This window comes from Chiloscyllium punctatum, chromosome 42, assembly GCF_047496795.1.
Source record: "Chiloscyllium punctatum isolate Juve2018m chromosome 42, sChiPun1.3, whole genome shotgun sequence".
In the NCBI taxonomy this organism is placed as follows: Eukaryota; Metazoa; Chordata; class Chondrichthyes; order Orectolobiformes; family Hemiscylliidae; genus Chiloscyllium; species Chiloscyllium punctatum.
Genome location: NC_092780.1, coordinates 29,952,049 through 29,975,248, shown reverse-complemented (window position 1 = coordinate 29,975,248; position 23,200 = coordinate 29,952,049). Strand labels below are relative to the sequence as shown.

The following is a 23,200-nucleotide window of genomic DNA, read 5'->3' as shown; positions in this document are numbered from 1 at the left end:
GGACTGGGAGTGAGGGGTGGAGGGCTGGGATGGAGAGGTGTGGGACTGGGAGTGAGGGGTGGAGGGCTGGGATGGAGAGGTGTGGGACTGGGAGTGAGGGGTGGAGGGCTGGGATGGAGTGGTGTGGGACTGGGAGTGAGGGGTGGAGGGCTGGGATGGAGAGGTGTGGGACTGGGAGTGAGGGGTGGAGGGCTGGGATGGAGTGGTGTGGGACTGGGAGTGAGGGATGGAGGGCTGGGATGGAGTGGTGTGGGACTGGGAGTGAGGGACGGAGGGCTGGGATGGAGAGGTGTGGGACTGGGAGTGAAGGGTGGAGGGCTGGGATGGAGAGGTGTGGGACTGGGAGTGAGGGACGGAGGGCTGGGATGGAGAGGTGTGGGACTGGGAATGAGGGGTGGAGGGCTGGGATGGAGTGGTGTGGGACTGGGAGTGAGGGGTGGAGGGCTGGGATGGAGTGGTGTGGGACTGGGAGTGAGGGGTGGAGGGCTGGGATGGAGTGGTGTGGGACTGGGAGTGAGGGGGCGTGGGCCTGGGAGCTAGGGGTGGGACTGGGAGTGAGGGGTGGAGGGCTGGGATGGAGTGGTGTGGGACTGGGAGTGAAGGGTGGAGGGCTGGGATGGAGAGGTGTGGGACTGGGAGTGAGGGGTGGAGGGCTGGGATGGAGAGGTGTGGGACTGGGAGTGAGGGGTGGAGGGCTGGGATGGAGTGGTGTGGGACTGGGAGTGAGGGGTGGAGGGCTGGGATGGAGTGGTGTGGGACTGGGAGTGAGGGGGCGTGGGCCTGGGAGCTAGGGGTGGGACTGGGGGCGCGGCTGGGAACTGAGAGGCGTGGCTGAGAACTGGGGGGGGCGGGGCTGGCCTTGAGGCGCGGCGGGGTGATTAGGGGCGGGGTTTGGCGCTGGGCGGGACTGGGGTTTGGGGGCGGGGTTACCACCTGGAGGCGGGGCTAGCAGAAAGCAGACTCCGGCTCCTCACCTGCTTCCCTCTTCATTCCGCGCAAGCATTGTCGGAGCAAGGTGTGTCTGGGGCTGGGCGATGATGGGATGGTTCACTCGGTGTTCCCACTCAGAGGCTGTCTACAATGTGGAGAGCCGGTCCCAGATGTGAACGAAGCAGCTTCAACAGACAGAGCAAAAACACACCGCGAGTTTAAAGGAAGATGCGAGTTTCTCACTGGTCCGCCGTGGTTTCCCTCCAGCTCAGCCTGTACCTGGTAAGACAGAGAGACTGCACAATGAGAGACCAGTGGATAACTTGTAATGCTGGCGCAACGTTGTGCTTTTCTGTCTGTATAGAGAGAGAGAGAGAAGCTAAACCAGGGGTTAGATTCACATTTAAATTTCCCCTTTTAATTGCCAACTTGAAATATCAATCGGTTTCTCCCTGAATTTTCAAAGTCAGGTTTTTCCTATTTGGAAAGCGATTTGCCTCTGCCTTTCAACACCCCTCTCAAAACAAAAGTGTATCATGGGAGAGGACAGGCAGCTATTTCAGGGAGGGTCAACGTGAAATCTAATGTGAATAGCAAAGCGCCTGTGATGGAATTGAGGTTTTGGAGGTTGACAGTGGAAGTTTTATCGGTGTCACGCTAACGGGACACGCGTCTGTGTTGGCCTCAGGCGATAGAATTTTGTTTTAGCTGCTGCCGGACTTGTCTGGGTGAGGGTTTATCTCTTGGGAACATGCAACAAACAGGCGTCAGTTCCTGTGGGTCTGAGGGCTGCTGGACAGCTCCCTTGTCTGTGATGAATAAACAGAGCAGAATCTCTCTCTTTCCCCCACCCCCCTACCCCCCCCCCCCCCCCCACACACACACCCCACCTGCAACATTCATCAAATATCCCCCAGGAATTCAGCGCCATGGGCATGGGAAGGAAGGGAGATCCCTCTCCTGGGAGTAGCACCAGCCGACACAAGGCACTGGGTTGAAAACCGAAATGAATTTGTCCCCTCTGGGAGCCGCTCCTCGCCTGATCGCCGGGAGGGGGTGAACATTCACCCAGGCAGCTGAGGGGAAAGTATGAGTCGCTGTGTTTGTCAGGCAGCTTCGCACGGCAGAGCATGTTGGGCTGAGCTGAGGTTCAGAAATCTCCGCGAAACCAGCTCCACAGCTTTATTTCAGTTATTTACTGAGACCATGTGGGAAATGACAATGTTGGCCCCCCCTGCAGTGTGAAAAATGGGTAGCTCTCAGAGAAATTGTGGGAGACTTAATCTTGCCTATCAGTGTCGCTCTCTAAAGCCTTGTAAATAATTAGCATTACCTTTCCTATGCGTCTGTAATCCTGTATTTTAACGCTGCATTTGTTTTAAGCATTGTTTGTGGCAAAATTGGATAAACTGGTTGAGGTGCAGTATTAGGGCTGGAGTTATACTGTCTAAGTTCAGCCCAGTGCCAGAAGAGACACTGGGATGGGCTTCACACCCATTAGTGTGAGCTTTCGGGAACCTCCAAAACTCTTCCCACATCATAGTGCTACCTTTATAATAACGCAAACGCACAATCACTCGCTGTGATGATCTGAAAGTGGCGGTATACTATATTATGAATCTGAGGGGTACTAAATTGTATGCTGGCAGTCATTGACCCAGAGTATTCTAGTGATTCCACCCTTTCAGTTATATCTGTGTCCATAAAGCTTCAGCACAGTGTCAACTCCCATACTGTCTCATAACCATTTGCCTTGATAATGCTATTAGCAGACATTTTTTTGAGAAGGCAATCCACAGGATTAGCTGTAAAAATGTTTCACTGTTTTTAATTCATGTGAAAAACTGAGATTGCCTTTTCAGCGTGAACTGTCTTGTCCATTTAGGCTGGCCATGGGAGGTTAATTGTGTGCCTAAAATTCCCAATCTTTGAAAAACATGTATTTGCCAACTAAAATGTTAATGAGCAAAATCATTTCCAAGTGTCAGCTCTGAATGCCACACAAGTCAAGTGACATTTAAATCCTTGAGTCATGAATTCCCCTTTGCACCTCGCAGAACACAAATGTGTTTCCATCAGCTCACACCAATGATAAAGGATGTTTGTGAATGAATTACATGACAGCTTTTCAATGAGGGGTTCAGATAACATCAAAGTGAACCTGAGCTGGGATTACCATTATCTGAATCTCAGGATTATTTGTTTTTGTTTGCATTAAATTTTTTTTATTATTATGTGTTTTACAATCACAAGAGTTTCTTATGTTTTCCAATTTGCTTTGTTCCTGGTGCATTGCAGTCTGGTCGATAATTTTCTACACAACATTTGAAGACAAGACTCATATTGCAATGTAGGATAAAAAAAGATCCATTAATTTTATGAATTAGTATTGGAAGGTGTGTTATATAAATAGATCAGCAGAATTAGAGAATTATTTAAACGACAAATTTCAAGAAGGAGCAGAGCTCCATGAGGCAAGTATTCATCTCCTTGAAGGTGAATTGTTTTACTTGTTATTCATAGTATTTTCATCCTGTTCCTTTTTTTTTCCTCACACAGTCACAGTTGCTTACTGTGTGTTATCATAATTGGGATTTATAAATTGCGTATTTTTTTCTGTTCTCACTATTTCCCCAGACTGACAGATACCTTTCATTGAAGGAGCTAAATCCCAAGGTTTATTGACTGCTATTTATATTGCATGTTTAAAAAATATTTTGTTAACTTAGAATCAGAATATTATGTTTGAGAGATTCACACTCTCAAATGTGACATAAGTCATGCTGAATAGTTTATCAGGCAAATTTCCAGTTATATAATGAGTGAGATGTATTACTGTTAGCCTGTGAATGTGAAATCGTGCTCTGTGTTCCACAGATATCTTATTGGTTGTCCAAAGTACCTCTCCACTGCAAATGCCTCCCATTTCCCTAGGTAATGTAACTGTTCAGGTTTTATTGTGAAGCCAAAGGAGAAATCATAGTTTGAATCACAATTTGAAATAGCATTGCCACTCTGCTTCCCATGGGCAGAAGGTAAGATTTTCCTCAGGAGTGAGTTGCTTTGGAGTTGAGAAAAGAGGTGATTGTTAACGGTAGAAAAATTGATTGTTAACGGTAGAGCAATATGCTCAACCATTTGTCCTCAAGAATATGGGCATCTAAGTTGAAAGTATTGAACCGCAGAAACAGTGGATACATCCCAGTTTAAACACCAGGTAGTGCTATTCACTAATCTCAAGGAGCAATAAAATTGCTATGATTGGTCTAGAAAATCCTGCTGTAATGTTACTTGTGTGGCTGTGGAGTGAAAGTGGGATTGGGCTCAGCTTCGATGTCTCCACCCAGCAGAGTAGAATAGCTTGCCATCATTTACACATGAAAACTACCCGTTTTGCTGAGGTATCAGAGAGCGACAAGCACTTGTGGAACTATATTCCAGGAAGCGAAGAAAAGATTAGGGAAGTTTGGAAACTGGGGTATACTACTGACCAATTCCGTTGAGGGAAATTCCTCTTTGTTACCTGGTGACTTTTAATATTACTATTGGATGGAAGCCTGTGGTGAAATCCTCTTTAAATCCATTTTGTTTTGATACTGAGCAAGCAGCAAGTGAGCTATCTATGACTGGTAAGATTTATGGTGGCAACAGCCAATTCTGCCCAGCACTAGGGAAAGGGCTCATTACAAAGGTTTACAATGAGTCACTCAAGCCATTCTGGTCTCACTGAACAGAAGTTCAAAGGACACAGATTGAAAAACGTCAGTAAGTATGTGACAGAGATGAAAAGTAGACTTTATGTTAGGCAAACTGACTCTTAGCTATCCCATGGGGTAGACAGTTGAACTACATGACTTCTGTCTGAGGGACAGAGGGTTAAATATGAAGGACAATTGAATAACTCTGTGCAGTTAGGATTGAGACCAAGTTCTGGGAGTTATTAGGCAGCTCGGGGTGTTGCAGTCAGGACTTAGGAAAAGTCCAGGAAGTTGTGGTGACTCACAAGAAATCAGGTACCACTAATGGTTTGTTCAAGCTGAGGGTTGCCGTTTATAAGGGTGTGATTGCTTGAGGCAGCTGAACAAGTTAGGGGTTCAGGGAAAGACACACAAGGAAAGATCCAGTTGAGTGAAGTTAGCTATCAGCAAAAAGCTGAAGTTGTGGCAGGGAATAAATACCTGGTCACTTTTTGACATCAAGGAGAACGTGAATCCAAAACAGGAGAATGATCAACCTGAATGGGATTGGTGCACTTAGAAAAGAGGCAAAATGTGAGGGACTTACTGACAAAAATAAAGCTACAATATTACAGAGATTTGAAGAAACAATAGTGTATTACTATACAAGTTGAAACAGTAAGACACCCTACAATAGATATGTATCTTATTTCTGACATCCAGAAATGACACATGGCAAACATGGATAATATACTGTGACTGAACGCTTCAATGCTCACAGAAAATAGCAAATGCAATCAAAATAAATCCCACGGAATTCAGATTAACTCCCCTTGGATGTTAATGACACAATGAATCATCAAATTTCATTAAACCTCAGATGTGTAGGTGCAGGTCGGATGGACCGAATGGTCCCCTGTGATTCTGAGACTAAAATTCTTCAGTTTTGCTCATTGGCCTTGTAACTCCTTCTCAAGTGTCATGAAATCTTGTGGCTTTATTCTCTTAAGTCACTGGGATCTCACCTTTCATCCACTTTAAAAATAAAAGTTGGTCCGTAGCCAGGTCAGAAGATAATTTGGTGATCTCGTCTGGGAATACATCAAACCTTCCTGTATTACATGCAGTCTACAAAGCAGTGACCATTTATCCATCACTGCTTGCAAATTCAGGAAGTTGAACTTTGCTACAAAATGTAACAGGAATTCTTGGAAGAATTGGAGTTCATGCAACAATCACAGGCCTTTTCAGTCCCCTGCGAGTCAGGTGGGTGTAGGAGCGAGTAGAGGTACATAAAGAAATGCCATTTTGTGAAGTAAGTAACAGTGTCAGCACAAATTGAAGAATGGCAAGAAGAAAGATGAAGAATAGTAGCAGCATGAACTAGTTGGTACAATAAGAGGGAAATTATTTCTTGCAGATAAAGTAAAGTCACCATTGTTTGTTCAACAAACATAGCATCCATTTTGAATTGAATAAATTCCAGCAGACACCGATTTTCTGAATAACCAATTCAATATTGGCAGAGGGAGGAATACCAATTAACTATTGAGGAATATCACCACCTTCAGATGGTGTCATGGGATCTTTAGCAATCACTGAACAGAAGCACAAATAAAAAAAAGACACTGCCTTTCTCTCACATTCATGTGCTCAGGCTAAGGGCAGGACTTAGATTCACAATCTTGTGACTCCAGGGCAACTGTACCAAGCTGTACCAAGCTGTACCATTAAAGAACGGCTTGAAGTAATGTGGGAGACACCAAAACAATTCTTTACAATGTTGTGACAATATTATATAAACATTTTAAAACAACTCAACAATCATATTTGTCAATAGACAACATTGACACACAGAGTCAAAAATCGCAAAGCACCAGGTTATAGCCCAACAGGTATAATTGGAGGCACACTAGCTTTTGTACCGATGCTCCTTCACCACCTGATGAGGCGTAGCTCCGAAAGCTAGTGTGCTTCCAATTAAACCTATTGGACTATAACCTGGTGTTGTGTGATTTTTAACTTTGTACACCCCAGTCCAACACCGGTATCTCCAAATCTTGACACACAGAGGTCTTGTTGGCACAGTGGGTAGGGTCCCTATCTCCAATTCATAAACTTTGGATTCAAATACCCCTCTAGGAATTGGTTGGCCAAAGAAGGTCCATGCATAACAGTTTGAGTTTCAAAATGATTCCTGCTCAGAATGTTGGAGTCTCTACCATCACTATACTTCATGTCAGAGTATGGCATATACGTTGCTACAGCGACCAAGACTCTTAATGAATGGTAGCACACTGCCACTCTAAAATCTATCTATTATAGTCTGTAGTTTCTCCAATAAAAATGTTTGTTTTGCTATAATCATACACATCTTGATATGTCAAACATCGAATGTGTCAATTCATTGAGCTGCAACACCTCTGTGAAACTTGACTAGGTTCAGAAAAGATTCACAAGGATGTTGCCAGGGTTGGAGGATTTGAGCTATAGGGAGAGGTTGAACAGGCTGGGGCAGTTTTCCCTGGAGCGTCGGACGTTGAGGGGTGACCTTACAGAGGTTTACAAAGTCATGAGGGGCATGGATAGGATAAATAGACAAAGTCTTTTCCCTGGGGTCGGGGAGTCCAGAACTAGAGGGCGTAGGTTTAGGGTGAGAGGGGAAAGATATAAAAGCGACCTAAGGGACAACTTTTTCACACAGAGGGTGGTACATGTATGGAATGAGCTGCCAGAGCAAGTGGTGGAGGTTGGTACAATTGCAACATTTAAAAGGCATTTGGATGGGTATGTGATTAGGAAGGGTTTGGAGGGATATGGGCTGGGTGCTGGCAGGTGGGACTAGATTGGGTTGGGATATCTAGTCGGCATGGACGGGTTGGACCAAAGGTTCTGTTTGCATGCTGTACATCTCTATGACTCTATGACCTCAATATCCAAATCATAGGCCTATTCTCAAGTTGTCTTTGAGTACACAGGTGTTTTGAAGCTGTTCACCAGGTTTTGCTTGTTTCTTTGGCATGTTTGCAACTTTTTAAAATTCATTCACTGAGTGTGTGCAGAACTGAATTGGCCAGTATTTATTGTCTATCTTTAGTTGTCCTTGAGGAGTGAATGTTGAGCAGCCTTCTTGAACCAATACAGTATATTTGATATTGGTACACCCATGTTGCTGTTAATGTGAGTTTCAGGATTTTAACCCAGTGACACGAAAGGAATGGAGGTGTATTTCAAAGCCAACATGGTGAGTGGCTTTGAGGAGAACCTGCAGGCAGTGGTGTTCCTATGTATCTGCTGCTCTTGTCCTAGATGGTCGAGGATTTGAACTGTTCTGTTTGCAGGTTGAATTTCTGCAGTGCACCTTATAGAGTGTACACACTACTGCTACTCAGCGTTGGTGGTGGAGGGAGTGGATGCTGTCGAAGTGGTGTCAATCAAATGGGCTCTGTCTTGAAAGGTGTCAAAATTCCTGAGTGTTGTTGGAGCTACACTTCAAGCAGGCATCTGGGAATATTCTCCATCACACTCTTAACTTGTGCATTTTAGTTTATGGACATGTGTTGGGAAATCAGAAGACAAGTTACTTGCTGCAGGCTTCCTAGGCTCTGTTTTACCCTTGTAACCATAGTATTTACGTGGCTAAACCAGATCAGTTTCAGAGCTATGGTAACCACCAGATTGTTGATACTGGGAGATTCAGTAAGTTCAATGGCATTGAATATCAAGGAGTGATGGTTGGATTCTCTCTTGTTGGAGATAGAAATTGCCTGGTGGTAATTTGTATTGTGCAAATATTACTTGCCATTTGCCAGCCGAAGCCTGGATATTGTCCATGTCTTGCTGCATTTGGTCATGGGCTGCTTCAGTATCTGAGGAATTGTGAATACTGCTGAACATTGTACAATCATCAGTGAACATCCCCACTTCTGACTTTATGTTGGAAGGAAGATCATTAATGAAGCAGTAGAGAATGGATGGGCCTCAGACACAATCGTGAGGAACTCCTGCAAAGATGTCCTGGAGCAGAAATGACTGGCTCTCTATACACACAATCACCTTCCTATGTGCCAGGTTTGACTCCAGCCAGTGGAGAGTTTGCTTCCAAATCCCATTGATTCCAGTTTTGCGAGGGCTCCTCAATGCTATACACAAATGCAGCCTCATTGTCACACTCTCCTCATCTCTGGAATTCTGTTCTTTTTTTTCCAAGTTTAGACGAAGGCTGGAAGGAGGCAAGAAGCTGAGTGGCCCTGGCAGAAATGCAGCATTACTGTGCAGGTTATTGCCATGTAAATGCTGTTTGATAGCATTGTTGTTGCCCCCTTCCATCACTTGCATCGACTGATGTGGCAGTAATTCACTGGTTTGGATTTGCTTTGCGTTTTATGTGCAGGACATACCTGGGCAATTTTCCACATTGTTCGGTAGATGCCAGTGCTGTAGCTGTACTGGAACAGCTTGGATAGGGGTATGATTAGTCTGGGGCATAAACCTTCAGTACTGTTGCCGAAATGTTAGTAGGGCTGTATCTGTAGCCATTTCTTGATATCATATGGAGTGAACTGAATAACCTGTGACTGGTATCTGTGATGCTGGGGACCTCCTGAGGAGGCTGTGATGTGTCATGCATTTTGCACTTCTGGCTTAGATTGCCGAAAATACTGGCAAAAAAAGAAAACCGAGGATAGTTGGTGCTTGTTAAATAGCCACAGATAGTTGGACGTTTTACTATTCTGACTAACAGGAAGTCCCATCGCTGTTAATTAGATTTATATTTGAAAATGTGGACCAGTAAGTTCAACTCATCCTACTTATGTGTTTGTCAGAAGTGGACTCATTTCAGAGCTAGAACTGAAAGCTGTATAAATTAATAGGACAGTTAGTCTCAACGGTCCCATTCCCTTTCACCATTGTTTGATCACGTAAAGAAGGAGACAATAAGCTGCCAGCGCTCCATCAGAGCTATTTAATCTACAGCCATGAGAAGGTGCGTAAGAGTAACATTCCCCGGAATTCTGCCTCCTTTCTGTGAAGAAGTTTCTTCCCTTTAAAAAATAACTTGCCACACTGGATTATTTACAAAGGCCAGGGGCTAAAGCTGGGCATGGGCCCATTCTGAGAGTAACGCTGTGTCAACCTTCCAATGTCTCCAGATTGTTCTAGAATGTCTGAAAGGAGCAGAGGCGAGTGTTGTCTTCAACTCACACGCCTCCAGCTAATGTGCTGTTAAACTCATTGAATAGCTTATTAACTGCTTGGAGAGGCGGTCAATTTTTAAAAGGTAAGAACAATTGGTGGCAACAGCATCATCTGTGCACAACAGTTGGGAGCTATTATTGATTCTGACTGCTGATTTGAACTGTTGTCACCAAATAAAAAGAATAATCAGATGGAGATGCTCATGTACTGCTACAAAGCTAACATAGCTGAAGCAGAGCAGTTTAATTTCTTGATGAGTGAATCTTCAGGCTTTTATGTGAGCCATGAAGCTCTTGGTCTCTGCTTCCACACCTGTTCCATTCATCCAGGCAACAGCAAGCCCAGTATCGCTGTAGTCTACCTTTGGGAATCACTCACCAAACTCTATTGACATCTCCAGGTGCCTCTAATGGCTGCTCATCTTGCCTCTGGACAAATTTGGCCCCTTTGTACTTAAAAATTGCATTGCATCACTGATGTGATGTGAGGTACAGTCAATGATGATCTGACTTCCCAACCCCACATTGGAGATCCAGGGAACTTCAGATTCAAAACCTTATCTCAACGCTTTTTGTTTTAACTCAATCATTGCTGCTGTCTTAATTCCCAAAGGACGGGCACAATGATCAACTCCAAACACAACATAGAACTGAATATTCATCTTCCTAATGCATGTGGCTTTGCAGCACTAACTGTTAAGTAAAAAGGCCGAAGCTTTAAAATGAATTCTTCAGAACATCTGACTCAGCTGTGTTAGTATATTTTTTGAAATTAATATTGCTGAGAACAATAATACAGACTCCAAATTTTCTTTCTTTGCGTGGTTTTAATTTACTCAAATTGAGAGCTTGTAAACTATAATATAAATGACTTTAATTTCTCACTTCCAATCTGTATTTCACAATTTGTCAGAAAATGAAATCTGTGTTGACAATCCTCTTCTCTCTGGAAGTAAAGATGGTGGGTTTTTTTTTTTAGGATTTCTCTTTAGTTCCCAAGGTTTGGTGTAGGAGGTAGGAACATTGCACTGAGAGAAAATGAGCTGACAACGTGATGCAAAAAAATGCCTTTACAAATGTATTTAAACATTTAATAGCAATAATTTCAGTCCAATAAAGCCTTAAATGCTGAACTAATCACTTCTAAGGCTTATGCTAAGACACAGAGCTATGTTTATTATGATATTGGGATGTTACTACATCTCCTGTTAATTACTGAGCATTATTTTAATAATTTCACTGAACTTCCTTTTCTATTGCATTGGGCTTATGTGCACCTTGTTTGTAGAGTGTCTGTCAAGAATAAAGTTTGATTGGTCAAGCAAAAACTATAAACACACATATATTCAAATAAATGGTAGTCTTGTTAATGTTGGTCATTCAAATTTAAAAATAACATTCAGCTAGTGTCATCTTTCAGCATTTTTGATGCCTTTCCACAAAGTAATTAGAGGAAAAATAAGTTAATCTAAAATGTTTAAAGCAACATGTGTTCACCTTTTATTTAAAAATAAGAGCATGACAAGAGACCAATTATGCTAACAAACAAAAGTCAGACTCCCTACAGTATGGAAGTAGGCCGTTCAGCCCATTATATCCGCACTTACCCTCCAAACAGCATCCCTCCCTGACCCAATCCTCCTACCCTATATTTCTCATGGCTAATCACTGAGCCTTCAGATCTCTGGACACTATGGGTAATTTAGCATGGTCAATCCACCTAACCTGTACATCTTTGGACTGGGGGAGGAAACTGGAACACCTGGAGGAAACCCACACAGACACCAGGAGAGTGTGCAAACTCCACATAGACATTTGCACGAGGGTGAAATTGAACCCAGGTCCCTGGTGCTGTGAGGTAGCAGTGCTAATCACTGCGCCACTGTGTCATCCCACTGAACTGCTGTGCCACTTAGAAATTGTTGGGAAGCTCAGCAGGTCTGGCATTATATGTGGAGAGAAATCAGAGTTAATGTTTCAGGTCCAGAGACCCTTCTTCAGAACATTGCTTAAGAAGGGTTACGGCACTCATAATGTTAACTCTGCTTTCTCTCCACAGATGCTGCCAGATCCACTGAGTTTCACCACCAATATCTGTTTCTGTTTGTTTCAGATATCCAACATCTGCAGTTCTTTCTTTTATAACAATCATGGTCACATTATTTTCCCAGAAACTGTACCTTGCACAGCAATAACCTGCTCAGTTTGGGTTCTGCCAGGGCCATCCAGCTCTGATGTCATTATAGCTTTGGTCCAAACCTGAACAAATCAAGCTGAACATGAAAGGTAAGGTGAAAGTGTCTTCTTTTGACATCAAGGGAGCATTTAACCAAACATGACATCAAGGACTGCTAGCAAAACTGAAGTAAATTGGAATTGTAAAATTCTCCACTAATTGGAGAATCATACTTGGCACAAGTGAAAATGGTTGTGGTTATTGGCTGCTCATCATCTTAATTCCAGGGCGTCGCTGCAGGAATTCATCAGGATGGAGGTCCTAATGTTTTTAGTTGTTTTACCACTGATGTTCTTTGAATCATGAACGTCCACACTTCTAACCTGATGATGATTGCACATTATAAATCATCATTTGCATTTCTTCAGGTACTGATGTAGTCCATGCCCATATGTAACAAGACCTGGACAATGTTCAAGCTTGGGCTGACAAATGGCATGTTGCATTTGTACCACACAAGTGCCAGGCAGTGATCATCCCAAGCAAGTGAGAATCTAACAATGGAGGAGGCAGTGCTGAAGTATTAGAGTCAATGAGTTAGCAATCTAGAGGTTCAGGCTAACATTCTGGGACATGAATTCAACTACCAGCATGGCAGAGGGTAAAATTTGATTTCAACAAAATCTGAAATTATAAAGACAGCTGAATAGTGACCATGTAAAGATTGTTGTTAAAACAAATTGGTTTACAAATGCCTTTTATGGATGGAAATCTGTCATCCTTACCTAGTCTGGTTTATAGGTGACTTCAGACCCAAAGCAATGTGACTGACTCTTAACTGCTGCCTGAAATTGCCTAAGGAGCTATAGAGATTGTGAGGTGGAGCTCATAGAATAGAAGTTCCCTGATTGGGGCTGTTTACTTGGTCCAATCAGGGAGCCCTGGCTGACAGAAATAAACAGGAGCATCAGAGGTTCTGTTCACTCTGAGAGCTGGCTCTGAGGAAGTTGGATCAGTGCCAGGGGCTCTCCACGTGTAAATAAAGGGTGACTTGGTGACAGGATACTGGCCTCTGTGGAGTTATTTCAGGAGCCAATCAATTCAAGGACAGCAAATGTGAACAGTGCCTAGATCCCATTCAAGAATAAAAATAAATCTGCACTAACATCATCCCGTAAGGTTGCCATTGAGCAGATCCTGACAAAATCTCAAAGTTTTGCATAAGCTCACACTGGATCATGATGCACATGTGAAACAAATTGAAATTGACAGAAATCAGAAATAAAAAGTGAAATACTTGCAAAATGCAATTGAGTAGCAATAATGATGATAATGTTCTGGATTGCCTTCAAAATGTTTGAATATTGTTGAAAGGTTTCTGCAGCATGTCATTTTAAAATCCTCCCCAAACTTCAATCCAGATTCTGCTTTGTGAGTTGATTTTATCTCATTTTAAATCAATTTTAGAGATTGTCTCTCACTATCTTTTGAAGGCAATCGGAGGTTTGCAAGTCTGAGCTTTTTAATTAGCCGCCAGGAGATGTGTCAGAGCTCTGGAATTGACGTATCTCCTGGGGCATAACTGACTAGGTCAGTGCCTTCATACGTCTGGTAATACAGAGACTTTATATCACTCAATGGTTGTTGCACTGATTCTGCTTATCGGGGACTGGAGTTTGAAGGCTATTACTTAACAAGCCTGGGAAGGTCAAAGCCCTGGATGTGTTTGACACGCCACTGCAACTTGAACAAGGTTGTGCTGTATTTCAACAGGCCAGCAGGTGGTGCTGTCTCACAGTTGCTGAGACACTCACCACAAATGGGAGGAAGTGGTGCAACACAGCCAATGGCAGAAGACTGAAACTCTTGGAGAAGTTGACAACTTGCTCCCATGAATAATGTGGAGGGAGAAGTCCTGCAGAATCTACTGTGTGACTCTTCTATAAGTTTCTATGCAGAGTTATTTTTAAATTGATACAGCACAGAAGGAGGCAATTTGGCCCAATTGTCTTTGTGCCAGCTCTCTGCAGGAGCAACTTGCCTAGTCCCACTCACCCACCTTTCCCTCTACCCCAGTCATTGTTTTCCTCTTCAGATAACAGTTTCATTATCTTTTGAAATCAGTGGCTGAATCTGCCTCTCAGCAGTGTATTGTAGGTCCTAACCACTTGCACTGTGTACTGATTGTAACAAAGTCGAGAATGTGGCTCTAGAAAAACACAGCAGGTCAGGCAGCAACCGAGGAGCAGGAGAATCGATGTTTTGAGCACAAGCTCTTCATCAGGAATGTCACTGGTTGTAACAAAATCAGCCAGCTGGACCTTTTAAAACAGGCGTTCCCTGATTGGGGCTGTTAACCTGGTCCAATCAGGGAGCCCTGGCTGACAGTTACAAACAGAGGTGTCTGTTCACTTTGAGAGCTGGTTCCAAGGGAGCTTGACCAGTGTCAAGTGCTATGCACCTGTGATTAAAGAGTGACTTGGTGATGGAATACTGGCTTCTGTGGAGTTATTTCACACTGTAAAAAGCTTTTCCTTAAGTTGACTGATCATTTTTCCAATTAATGCTGGTTTCTCACTATCTACCTGCCTGGGCTTCTCATAATTTGGTTGCATATTAAGGAATGCTTATAATCAAATAATACTCCTGGAAAAAATGACAAAGATTCTAACCATTACAATTATTTAACGAAAGAGATGCCGTCATTCTTTTGAAAAACTGATGTGGTATTGCGTAAGTGCGGTCACACAGTTGCTAATAGGAAGTAGTGCTAATTAGATGAGTTAGAATTGACTAAATGTTCCTATCAGTAATCAAATAAATTAATTTGGCTATGGTAAAGTTGCACCTTAACTTTCACTTCTGTACAGATTCCTCCACAGCAGTGATGCATTTTCTGAGGGAGCTGTGTTTGGCTATGCTGTAATCAACTGGACCCCTCAGCTGTAAACCTAACCCCTCTGAATTACAATAGCTTATTAAACTCGGCAAATAGTCGACCATATAGCCCCTAATTTAGGGATTTCAAGTTTCTAATCCTCAATTGTTAATTAATCAGTTTGGATTATGTCAAAAGTGAGTTTGTCCAAGCAACAATTACAGTCGGTGATGTTTGATGATAATACATATATATTTGTTATTGTTTGGCTTTTGTAAGGAAGATGGTTGTTACTATTTTATTAGATTCAGACATGCTATTCTATATTCACACAATCCCTCTGTTTTATAGCTCATTGTACTGTAGATCTAACTCAAAAACTGTGTTGTTCTTTCTCTGTGAACTCTGCATAGCTCATACTGAACATACTTTCAATAAACAATACTTTCCCTCTGTCATCCTGTACATCGAATACTCAATATACATTAGTATTGTGTTCTGCATGTAGATCTATTCAGTAAATTATGTTCGATGGATTTAATCCAATCATAAGTTTGTGACTGCAATGTTGCAGGAGTTGATTTTAAATGTTTTGTCTTATAGATATTTCTTGAATGGGTTTTGAAGACGAATTGCATTAGTTGAGAGTAAAGTTAGTTTGGGCTTAAAATGGCCGCTGGCTCAGCCTTGTCTGTCTCTTGCTGGGTAAATCAGATTAAAATTATACCAAAGGTGTCAAAAACATTGTGAAAAACACATGTTAATTTTTGAACTATAGCTTTGAAGGAATTTATTTAATGTTTCTGTACTTTAGAATAAAATATAGATAAGTAAAGAGTGTTAATAAAGACACAATTTGTAATAATTCTTGGGGCCTTATCATAAATTGCACTCTTGTTAGTAAACTCCTACAGGGATTGAACTTGTCTCTTCCCACCTACTCCTCTCTCATCTATTCATAAACTTGCTGGAAACCCTGGATCGTTTTCATCTGCCCTGTGCACATTGCACAGAGAGATACCGTACTGTCTTTTTCAATCTGAAAAAATCCTATTCTGTTCATTAAACTGATAGATAACGGCTCACTCCTGGGGACATTTATCTTTGCAATTGTCCAATTGTCAGGATATTGGCAAATCTTGAGTTGAAGCTTAAAATGCATTAGATTTTGAGTCAGGGAATTAAAGCTTCTCAAGTTCAGAGATTGAAGTAGAAAACGGAAAGCAGCTCCAGTCATGTCAGTCCGAGTTTGTGACCAGATGTCTCTGAATTTGAATGCCAGCTTTGCCTGACACTGAGTCTGCCTGCCACATCTTTGATGATGCTATCTGTTCAAATGTACAGCTTGTTGTCATTCTAGCCCTCTGGTAGTTTCCAACAAGGCTGGGCAAGGGCAGCAAATTATTTATTTTCTCTTTCCTTTTACATTTTATTAGTATCCATCCTTTTTAAATTATGTATTGACCCTTCTCCTGTTCATCATTCTCTTGGCTATTCAAGCCAATTGTTAGCGATAGAGTGCACTGGCATTTTGACTCATTCATGTCTATTGCTCCATCCAGCAAAAGCTTGCAGTAGAAGAAAATTGCATTGTCCTTTTGTTGTTTTTGTTTGGAACAACACTCTGAGGTATAAGGGTCTAACTTGTGATAAAATAGTTCACAGTTTGTATGTATGCAGTCATCCCTCAAACCCTGTGCGTGGAGTGTGTTAGCATAGAGAGGCTGTTGCACTGAAGCTGCTATGTGGTTGTGGCTGACCAGAAAACGCTCCCACTCTTCCAGTCTGTAGTGTAGTGTAAGGATATGCAGATCGATGATCAGTCTTTATGGCTGTGTTCTGGCACACCTTCCATGGCCACCAAATGCTGAGGTGGTACTCAAACCTAGAAGCCACAATGCTACCCATTGCATCACAAGATTTCCTGGTCAATAGTTTATTCAATGGCCAAATCACTTAGAAATTTGTTTCACGTTTTTTCACGCCTTCCCCCATGACACATACACCAATCTTCCAATAAAATTGGAGCTGAATATGTTAATTCAGCTTTCACTTAAGTGAAGCTGATTCACAGCAGACTAGTAATTGGATGTAGAATTCCCTGGACGAGAGACTAATTACCAACTCAGAGTGATAAGTTACCCAGGAGAAAGTGAGGACTGCAGATACTGGAGATCAGAGCTGAAAATGTATTGCTGGGAAAGCGCAGCAGGTCAGGCAACGTCCAAGGAGCAGGAGAATCGATGTTTTGGGCATGAGCCCTTCTTCAGCCCATTCCTGAAGAAGGGCTCATGCACGAAACGTTGATTCTCCTGCTCCTTGGTAATTTACCCACTAAAGCACTTGGTGCAAGGGATTGTCTAATGCTCAGATGAAGTTCCATAGACCTTTTCCAATGTCTGAACCTAATCTGTCACAGTTGATGGGCTATCCAACTGTGGATGCAATCGTAGCAGGGTCTGATTCCTGTTCTTCACTAACGATAACATGACTCATAGAGTCATAGAGATGTACAGCATGGAAACAGACCCTTCGGTCCAACCCATCCATGTTAACCAGATATCCCAACCCAATCTAGTGCCACCTGCCAGCACCCAGCCCATATCCCTCCAAACCTTTCCTCTTCATATACCCACCCAAATGCCTCTTAAATGTTGGAATTGTACCAACCTCCACCACATCCTCTGGCAGCTCATTCCATACACGTACCACCCACTGCGTGAAAAAGTTGTCCCTTAGGTCTCTTTTATATCTTTCCCCTCTCACCCTAAATCTATGCCCTCTAGTTCTGGACTCCCCACCCCAGGGAAAAGACTTTGTCTATTTATCCTATCCATGCCCCTCATAATTTTGTAAACCTCTATAAGGTCACCCCTCAGCCTCCGACGCTCCAGGGAAAACAGCCCCAGCCTGTTCAGCCTCTCCCTGTAGCTCAGATACTCCAACCCTGGACTTTCCAACATAATTGGAATATTCCGATATAATATAATCTGCAACAGGCATCTCTGGCCACCTCCTTCACCTAGAGATGTTGGTTAGTTTTTATGGTGCCATAACTGTTGACTAGACTAAATCGGCACAGAGCAAGAATCCAATCTAGAACTCTGCTGCTCTGTATTGCTCATGAGGAGATTTGGCTGGGCATGTACATACTCAGACCAGACAGATGACTGAAAAAAGCTTTGAAACTGAAATTGGCCAGGTTAGTATTTGAACGTAAAGTACTTAATGTTCAGTGATATATCATGACTTCCACTTCCATCCAACCCACCAACGATCATGTATAAGATTCAATCAATATTTTTAGTGTGATTAAATCCCGCACTATTCTAGCAGTTATGCTGAATTCCTTGTTAGTTTTTACAACATTTATCAGTTTGGCAAAATAGTCAAATAAAAAGACCATAAGATAAAGGAGCAGAATGAGGCTATTCAGCCTATCAGGTCTGATCTACCATTTGACCTTGGCTAACATATTTCTTAACCCCATTCCGCTGCCTCTTCCTGTCACCTCTGATCACCTTACTATTCAAGAACCAAGCTATCTCTGTCTTAAATATACTCAATGACTTGGCCTCCACAGCCTTGCACAGCAATAAGTTCCACAGATTCGTCACACTCTGACTGAAGAAATTCCTCCTCATCTCAGTCCTACAATGTTGTCCCTTCACCCTGAGGCTGTGTGTTCAGGACCTAGTCTCTCCTACTAGTGGAAACATTTTTCCAATGTCCACTTTATCCAGCTCTCCCAATATTCTATAAGTTTCAAACATCTCCCACTTCATCGCTCGAATCATTCTCGTAAACCTCCTCTGGACCCCCTTCAATACCTTGAATGCAGGGTCAAAAATTGCTCACAATATTCCAAATGAGGTCTGACCAGAGCCTGGTTCAGCTTCAGCAGTACAATTCTGCTCTTGGATTCCAGCCCCTCGTGAAATGAATGCTCACATTGAAGTTGCCTTCCTAATTCCCAACTAAATCTGCATGTTAACCTTAAGAGAATCCTGAACTAGGACTCCCAAGTCCCATTGTACTTCAGATTTCTGAAGCCATTCCCTGTTTAGAATATAGTCTATGTCTCTATTCTTCTGACCAAAATGCATAATCTCTCTCTTTTTCATGCTCTATTCTATCTGCCACTTTGCCACTCTCTTAGCCTGTCCAAGTCCTTCTGTGGCCTCACTGTTTCCTCAACACTATTTGCCCATCCCTCTAATGAGTTTATTATCTATTGATTAAATTTTAATGCATCCAGGCCCAATGCAGGTTGATGGAAAAACAAATGTAGTGCAGATCAGTCTGATTTGTGAACAGAATGTTAGGCTAATGCCCTGTGTGTGACTTCTGACAGAACTGAAAAGTGAAAGATGCTCCATTCCTCCTTCAGTTTTCTACCTGAAGACAGGTCCAAATCACATCGACATTCCTCCTCCGTATGTAGTGCAAGGAAGCAGGTGCTGAATCCAGCCTGGACAGGGATAGAATGTAATACTATCGACAACAATTTGATCCACCTTACAACTGGACGGACTAGACCAATAGCCACCCATGTTTCTGCATGCCAGGGCTGCAGTGCTTTGAGCCCTCAATTGAGTAAATACTGATCTGAGTCCGAGCAAGGGGTGGGGCTGCCGATGTTGGACTGGGGTGGACAGAGTCAGATGTCCCATGACACCAGGTTACATTCCAACACGTTTATTTGACATCTCACAAGTCTTCAGAGTGCAGCATCATCTTTGTCAGGTGCAGTGGGGGAGCAGCACACCCAGTCCCAGAGTTTATTGGCAGAGAGATCAAAAGATCATACAACTGGCATGAGTGAGTATCAGTTAATATGTCTCTGCAGGTGATCAAGAGTGTTAGACAGTGTGTGAAGTGTTTATGAAGTCAATTCAGTGCTGGATAGGGGCTGCGCTCCGAAAGCTTGTGATTTCAAATAAACCTGTTGGACTACAACCTGGTGTCATGTGACTTCTGACTGATTCCGAACAAGACAATGGAGTACTTGCTGAATGACAGGGCACTGGGAAGTTCAGACAAACAATGAGGTCATGGAGTGCTTGTTCATAGATCCATGAAGGCAGCAGGGCAGATTAATAGGGTGGTTAAGAAGACATATGGGACACTAACCTTGATCAGTTGAGGCGCAGGTTGTAAGAGCAGGGAGGTCATGTTGGAGTGGTACAAGACTTTGGTTCAGCTACGACTGGAGGATTGTATGGCCTCATCTGGGCACTAAAGGAAAGGTGTGATTGGACCGGAGGGGGTGTGAAGAATGTTGGCTGAGGTGGAGCTTTTCAGCTTTTCAGAGAGACTGGATAAGCTCAGGTTGTTTTCTTTGGAGCAGAGAAGGCTGAGTAGAACCTGACAGAGGTGTGGGGCATGGAGAGGGGGAATAGAAACCAGGTGTTCGACCTCCTTGAAGGGTCAAGAACAGGGTGGCATGGTGGCTCAGTGGTTAGCACTGCTGCCTCACAGCACCAGGGACCCAAGTTCAATTCCAGTCTTGGGCAACTAGCTGTGTGGAGTTTGCATGTTCTCCCTGTGTCTGCGTGGGTTTCCTCCAGCTGCTCCGGTTTCCTCCCACACTCCAAAGATGTGCAGGTCAGGTGGATTGGCCAAGCTAAATTTCTCCCTATCTCTCCACCCTTCAGGCTCTCTGCCTGTATTCCTGATGAAGGGCTTTTGCCCGAAACGTTGATTTTCCTGCTCCTTGGATGCTGCCTGACCTGCTGTGCTTTTCCAGCACCACTCTACTCTAGACTCTGGTTTCCAGCATCTGCAGTCATTGTTTTTACCAAGCTTTTACCAAGCTAAATTGTCCCACCATGTCCAGGTATGTGAAAGCTAGATGGATTAGCCATGGGCAATGCAGAGATGGGGTAGGGGGGGGAAAGGGTCTCGGTGGGATGCTCTTCAGAGGGTTGATGTGGTCTCAGGCTGAATGGCCTGCTTCCAGACTGTCTGGATTCTATGAAGTGGGTAACTCTCGGGTGGATGTCAAGGATGCCAAATCTGACATTATGTTGAAATTATCCAAATGATCTGGCCAATATCTATTCAAATCAACATCACAAGCAGGGTTTCCAAATTTATTGAACTGGTGCTTCTGTGTGATCTTGCTGTGCACAAATTAGTTGCCCCATTTCCTACACTGCAGTGATAATTCTTCAGAAGCACTTCACAGGCCATAAAGCACTTTCAGACATGGCTGTCATAGAAGGTGCTGTATAAATACCTCGTGCTCCCGTGAGGAGGTTGAACAGTTCATCAACTTCACCAACACATTCCACCCTGACCTTAAATTCACCTGAACCATCTCTGACACCTCCCTCCCCTTCCTGGACCTCTCCATCTCCATCAATGACGACTGACTTGACACCGACATTTTTTTACAAACCCACCGACTCCCACAGCTACCTGGATTTCACCTCTTCCCACCCTACCTCCTCCAAAACTGCCAGCCCATATTCCCAATTCCTCCGCCTCCGCCGTATCTGCTCCCAGGAGGAGCAGTTCGACCACAGAACACACCAGATAGCCTCCTTCTTTAGAGACCGCAATTTCCCTTCCCACGTGGTTGAAGATGCCCTCCAGTGCATCTCATTCACTTCCTGCACCTCCGCCCTCAGACCCCACCCCTCCAACCTCAACAAGGACAGAACCCGCCCCCCGGGTCCTCACCTTCCACCCTACCGACCTTCGCATAAACCACATCATCTGCCAACATTTCTGCCACCTCCAAATGGATGTCACCACCAGAGATATATCATCCCCTCTGCTTTCCGCAAAGACTGTTCCCTCTGTGACTAACTGGTCAGGTCCACCTCCCCCAAGAATCCACTGTCCCCTCCTGGCACCCTCCCCTGCCACCGCAGGAATTGCAATATGTGCGCCCACACCTCCCCCCCCCACCTCCATCCAAGGCCCCAAAGGAGCCTTCCACATCTATCAAAGTTACACCTGCACACCCACTAATGTCACTTTTTGTATCCTTTGCTCCTGATGCGGTCTCCTTTACATTGAGGAGACTACATACCTTCTTGCAGGGGTGCTTTAGGTAACATCTCCGGAACACCCGCACCTATCAACCCCACCACTCCGTGGCCAAACATTTCAACTCCCCCTCTCACTCTATCAAGGACATGCAGGTCCTGGGCCTCTTCCACCGCCGCTCCCTCACCTTCTGCCTCTGAACACTTCAACCCCAAGACATCAATGTGGACTTCACCAGTTTCCTCATTTTCCCTCCCCCCACCTTACCCCAGTTTCAACCTGCCAGCTCAGCACTGTCCTCATGACCTGTCCTACCTGCCTACCTCCCTTCCCACCTATCCACTCCACCCTCCTCTCTGACCTATCACCTTCATCCCCACCCCCATCCACCTACCTTCTCCCCAGCCCCAACTCCCTCCCCTTTATCCCTCCAGTCTGGAGGTTCCCTGCCTTCATTCTTGATGAAGGGCTTTTGCCCGAAACGTCGATTTTCCTGCTCCTCGGATGCTGCCTGACCTGCTGTGCTTTTCCAGCACCACTCTGATCTAGACTCTGATTTCCAGCATCTGCAATCCTCACTTTTGCCCTGCTGTATAAATACAGCTCTTTCTTGTAACTGAGGGGTGTTGCCAGTGAAGCAGCCAGCCTGATGTTCAGGTGAGGTGCTGGGGAGGCAGGTGGATGCTATGGAGTATGTTAATCAGGCCAGGGAAGCAACTCCCATCACCTCAGACATCTTATTTAAGGTGTGGGCTGTTTTCCCAGCAGCTCAACCTGGGCGCATCCACAGGCCTTGTCTAATTCCTGGGCTGACTGTTGTTTCCAAAAGAAAAAGCCAAACTTCCTGGTATTAAAATCTCCAAAGCATTTTTATTAATACTCCAACAAGCCCTGCAGCTGTTTTGAATAGCAATAGTTGGCTTTCTAAAGAATGTTAACAGGAAGGGGGAAAAAGAACTGAGACCTTGCAGTGACAGAAGGATCACCTCAATCAGGTAAGATGCATTTTCTCATATCCTGTCCAAGAACTCTGAATTTAAAGAGATTTTCTACAGATGAAAAATCCTGGAGGAATTCTTCTGGCTTAGCTTTCAAAGAGCTGTCCCTCATTCTACTGCTGCTTGAAGCTAAACCATATTTCACAGCATTAGCAATTTTGCAAGGAGCCAATAGATGGTAACTCATTAGCTGTTTTCACTTAATTGTTGTGTGACATCTGGTAATTTCTGAATCCAGTATCTGCAGACTGCCTCCTGTAACCCCAAGGTATTTGAGTCGATCTGATGCAGCACGGAGATAGTATCAGGTGAATACCAGGCCAGACGGCAACTATTAAAGACAG

The 23,200-nt window shown here is 43.9% G+C and overlaps 1 protein-coding gene across 2 annotated transcripts in view; it reads left to right on the top strand.

Moving 5' to 3' along the window:
* LOC140465862 (neurexophilin-1-like) overlaps nt 1-23,200 on the top strand; it is a 104,371-nt gene that overhangs the window by 1,937 nt on the left and 79,234 nt on the right. The window contains exon 1 of one of the 2 annotated variants that reach the window (XM_072561730.1): nt 991-1,212. The exons of the other annotated variant lie outside the window; for it this stretch is intronic. Within the exon in view, the coding sequence (XP_072417831.1) occupies nt 1,159-1,212 (54 nt within the window). The 5' untranslated portion in view covers nt 991-1,158. Of the gene's footprint in view, nt 1-990; nt 1,213-23,200 lie in introns of those variants that run through there. 2 annotated transcript variants of the gene reach the window in all.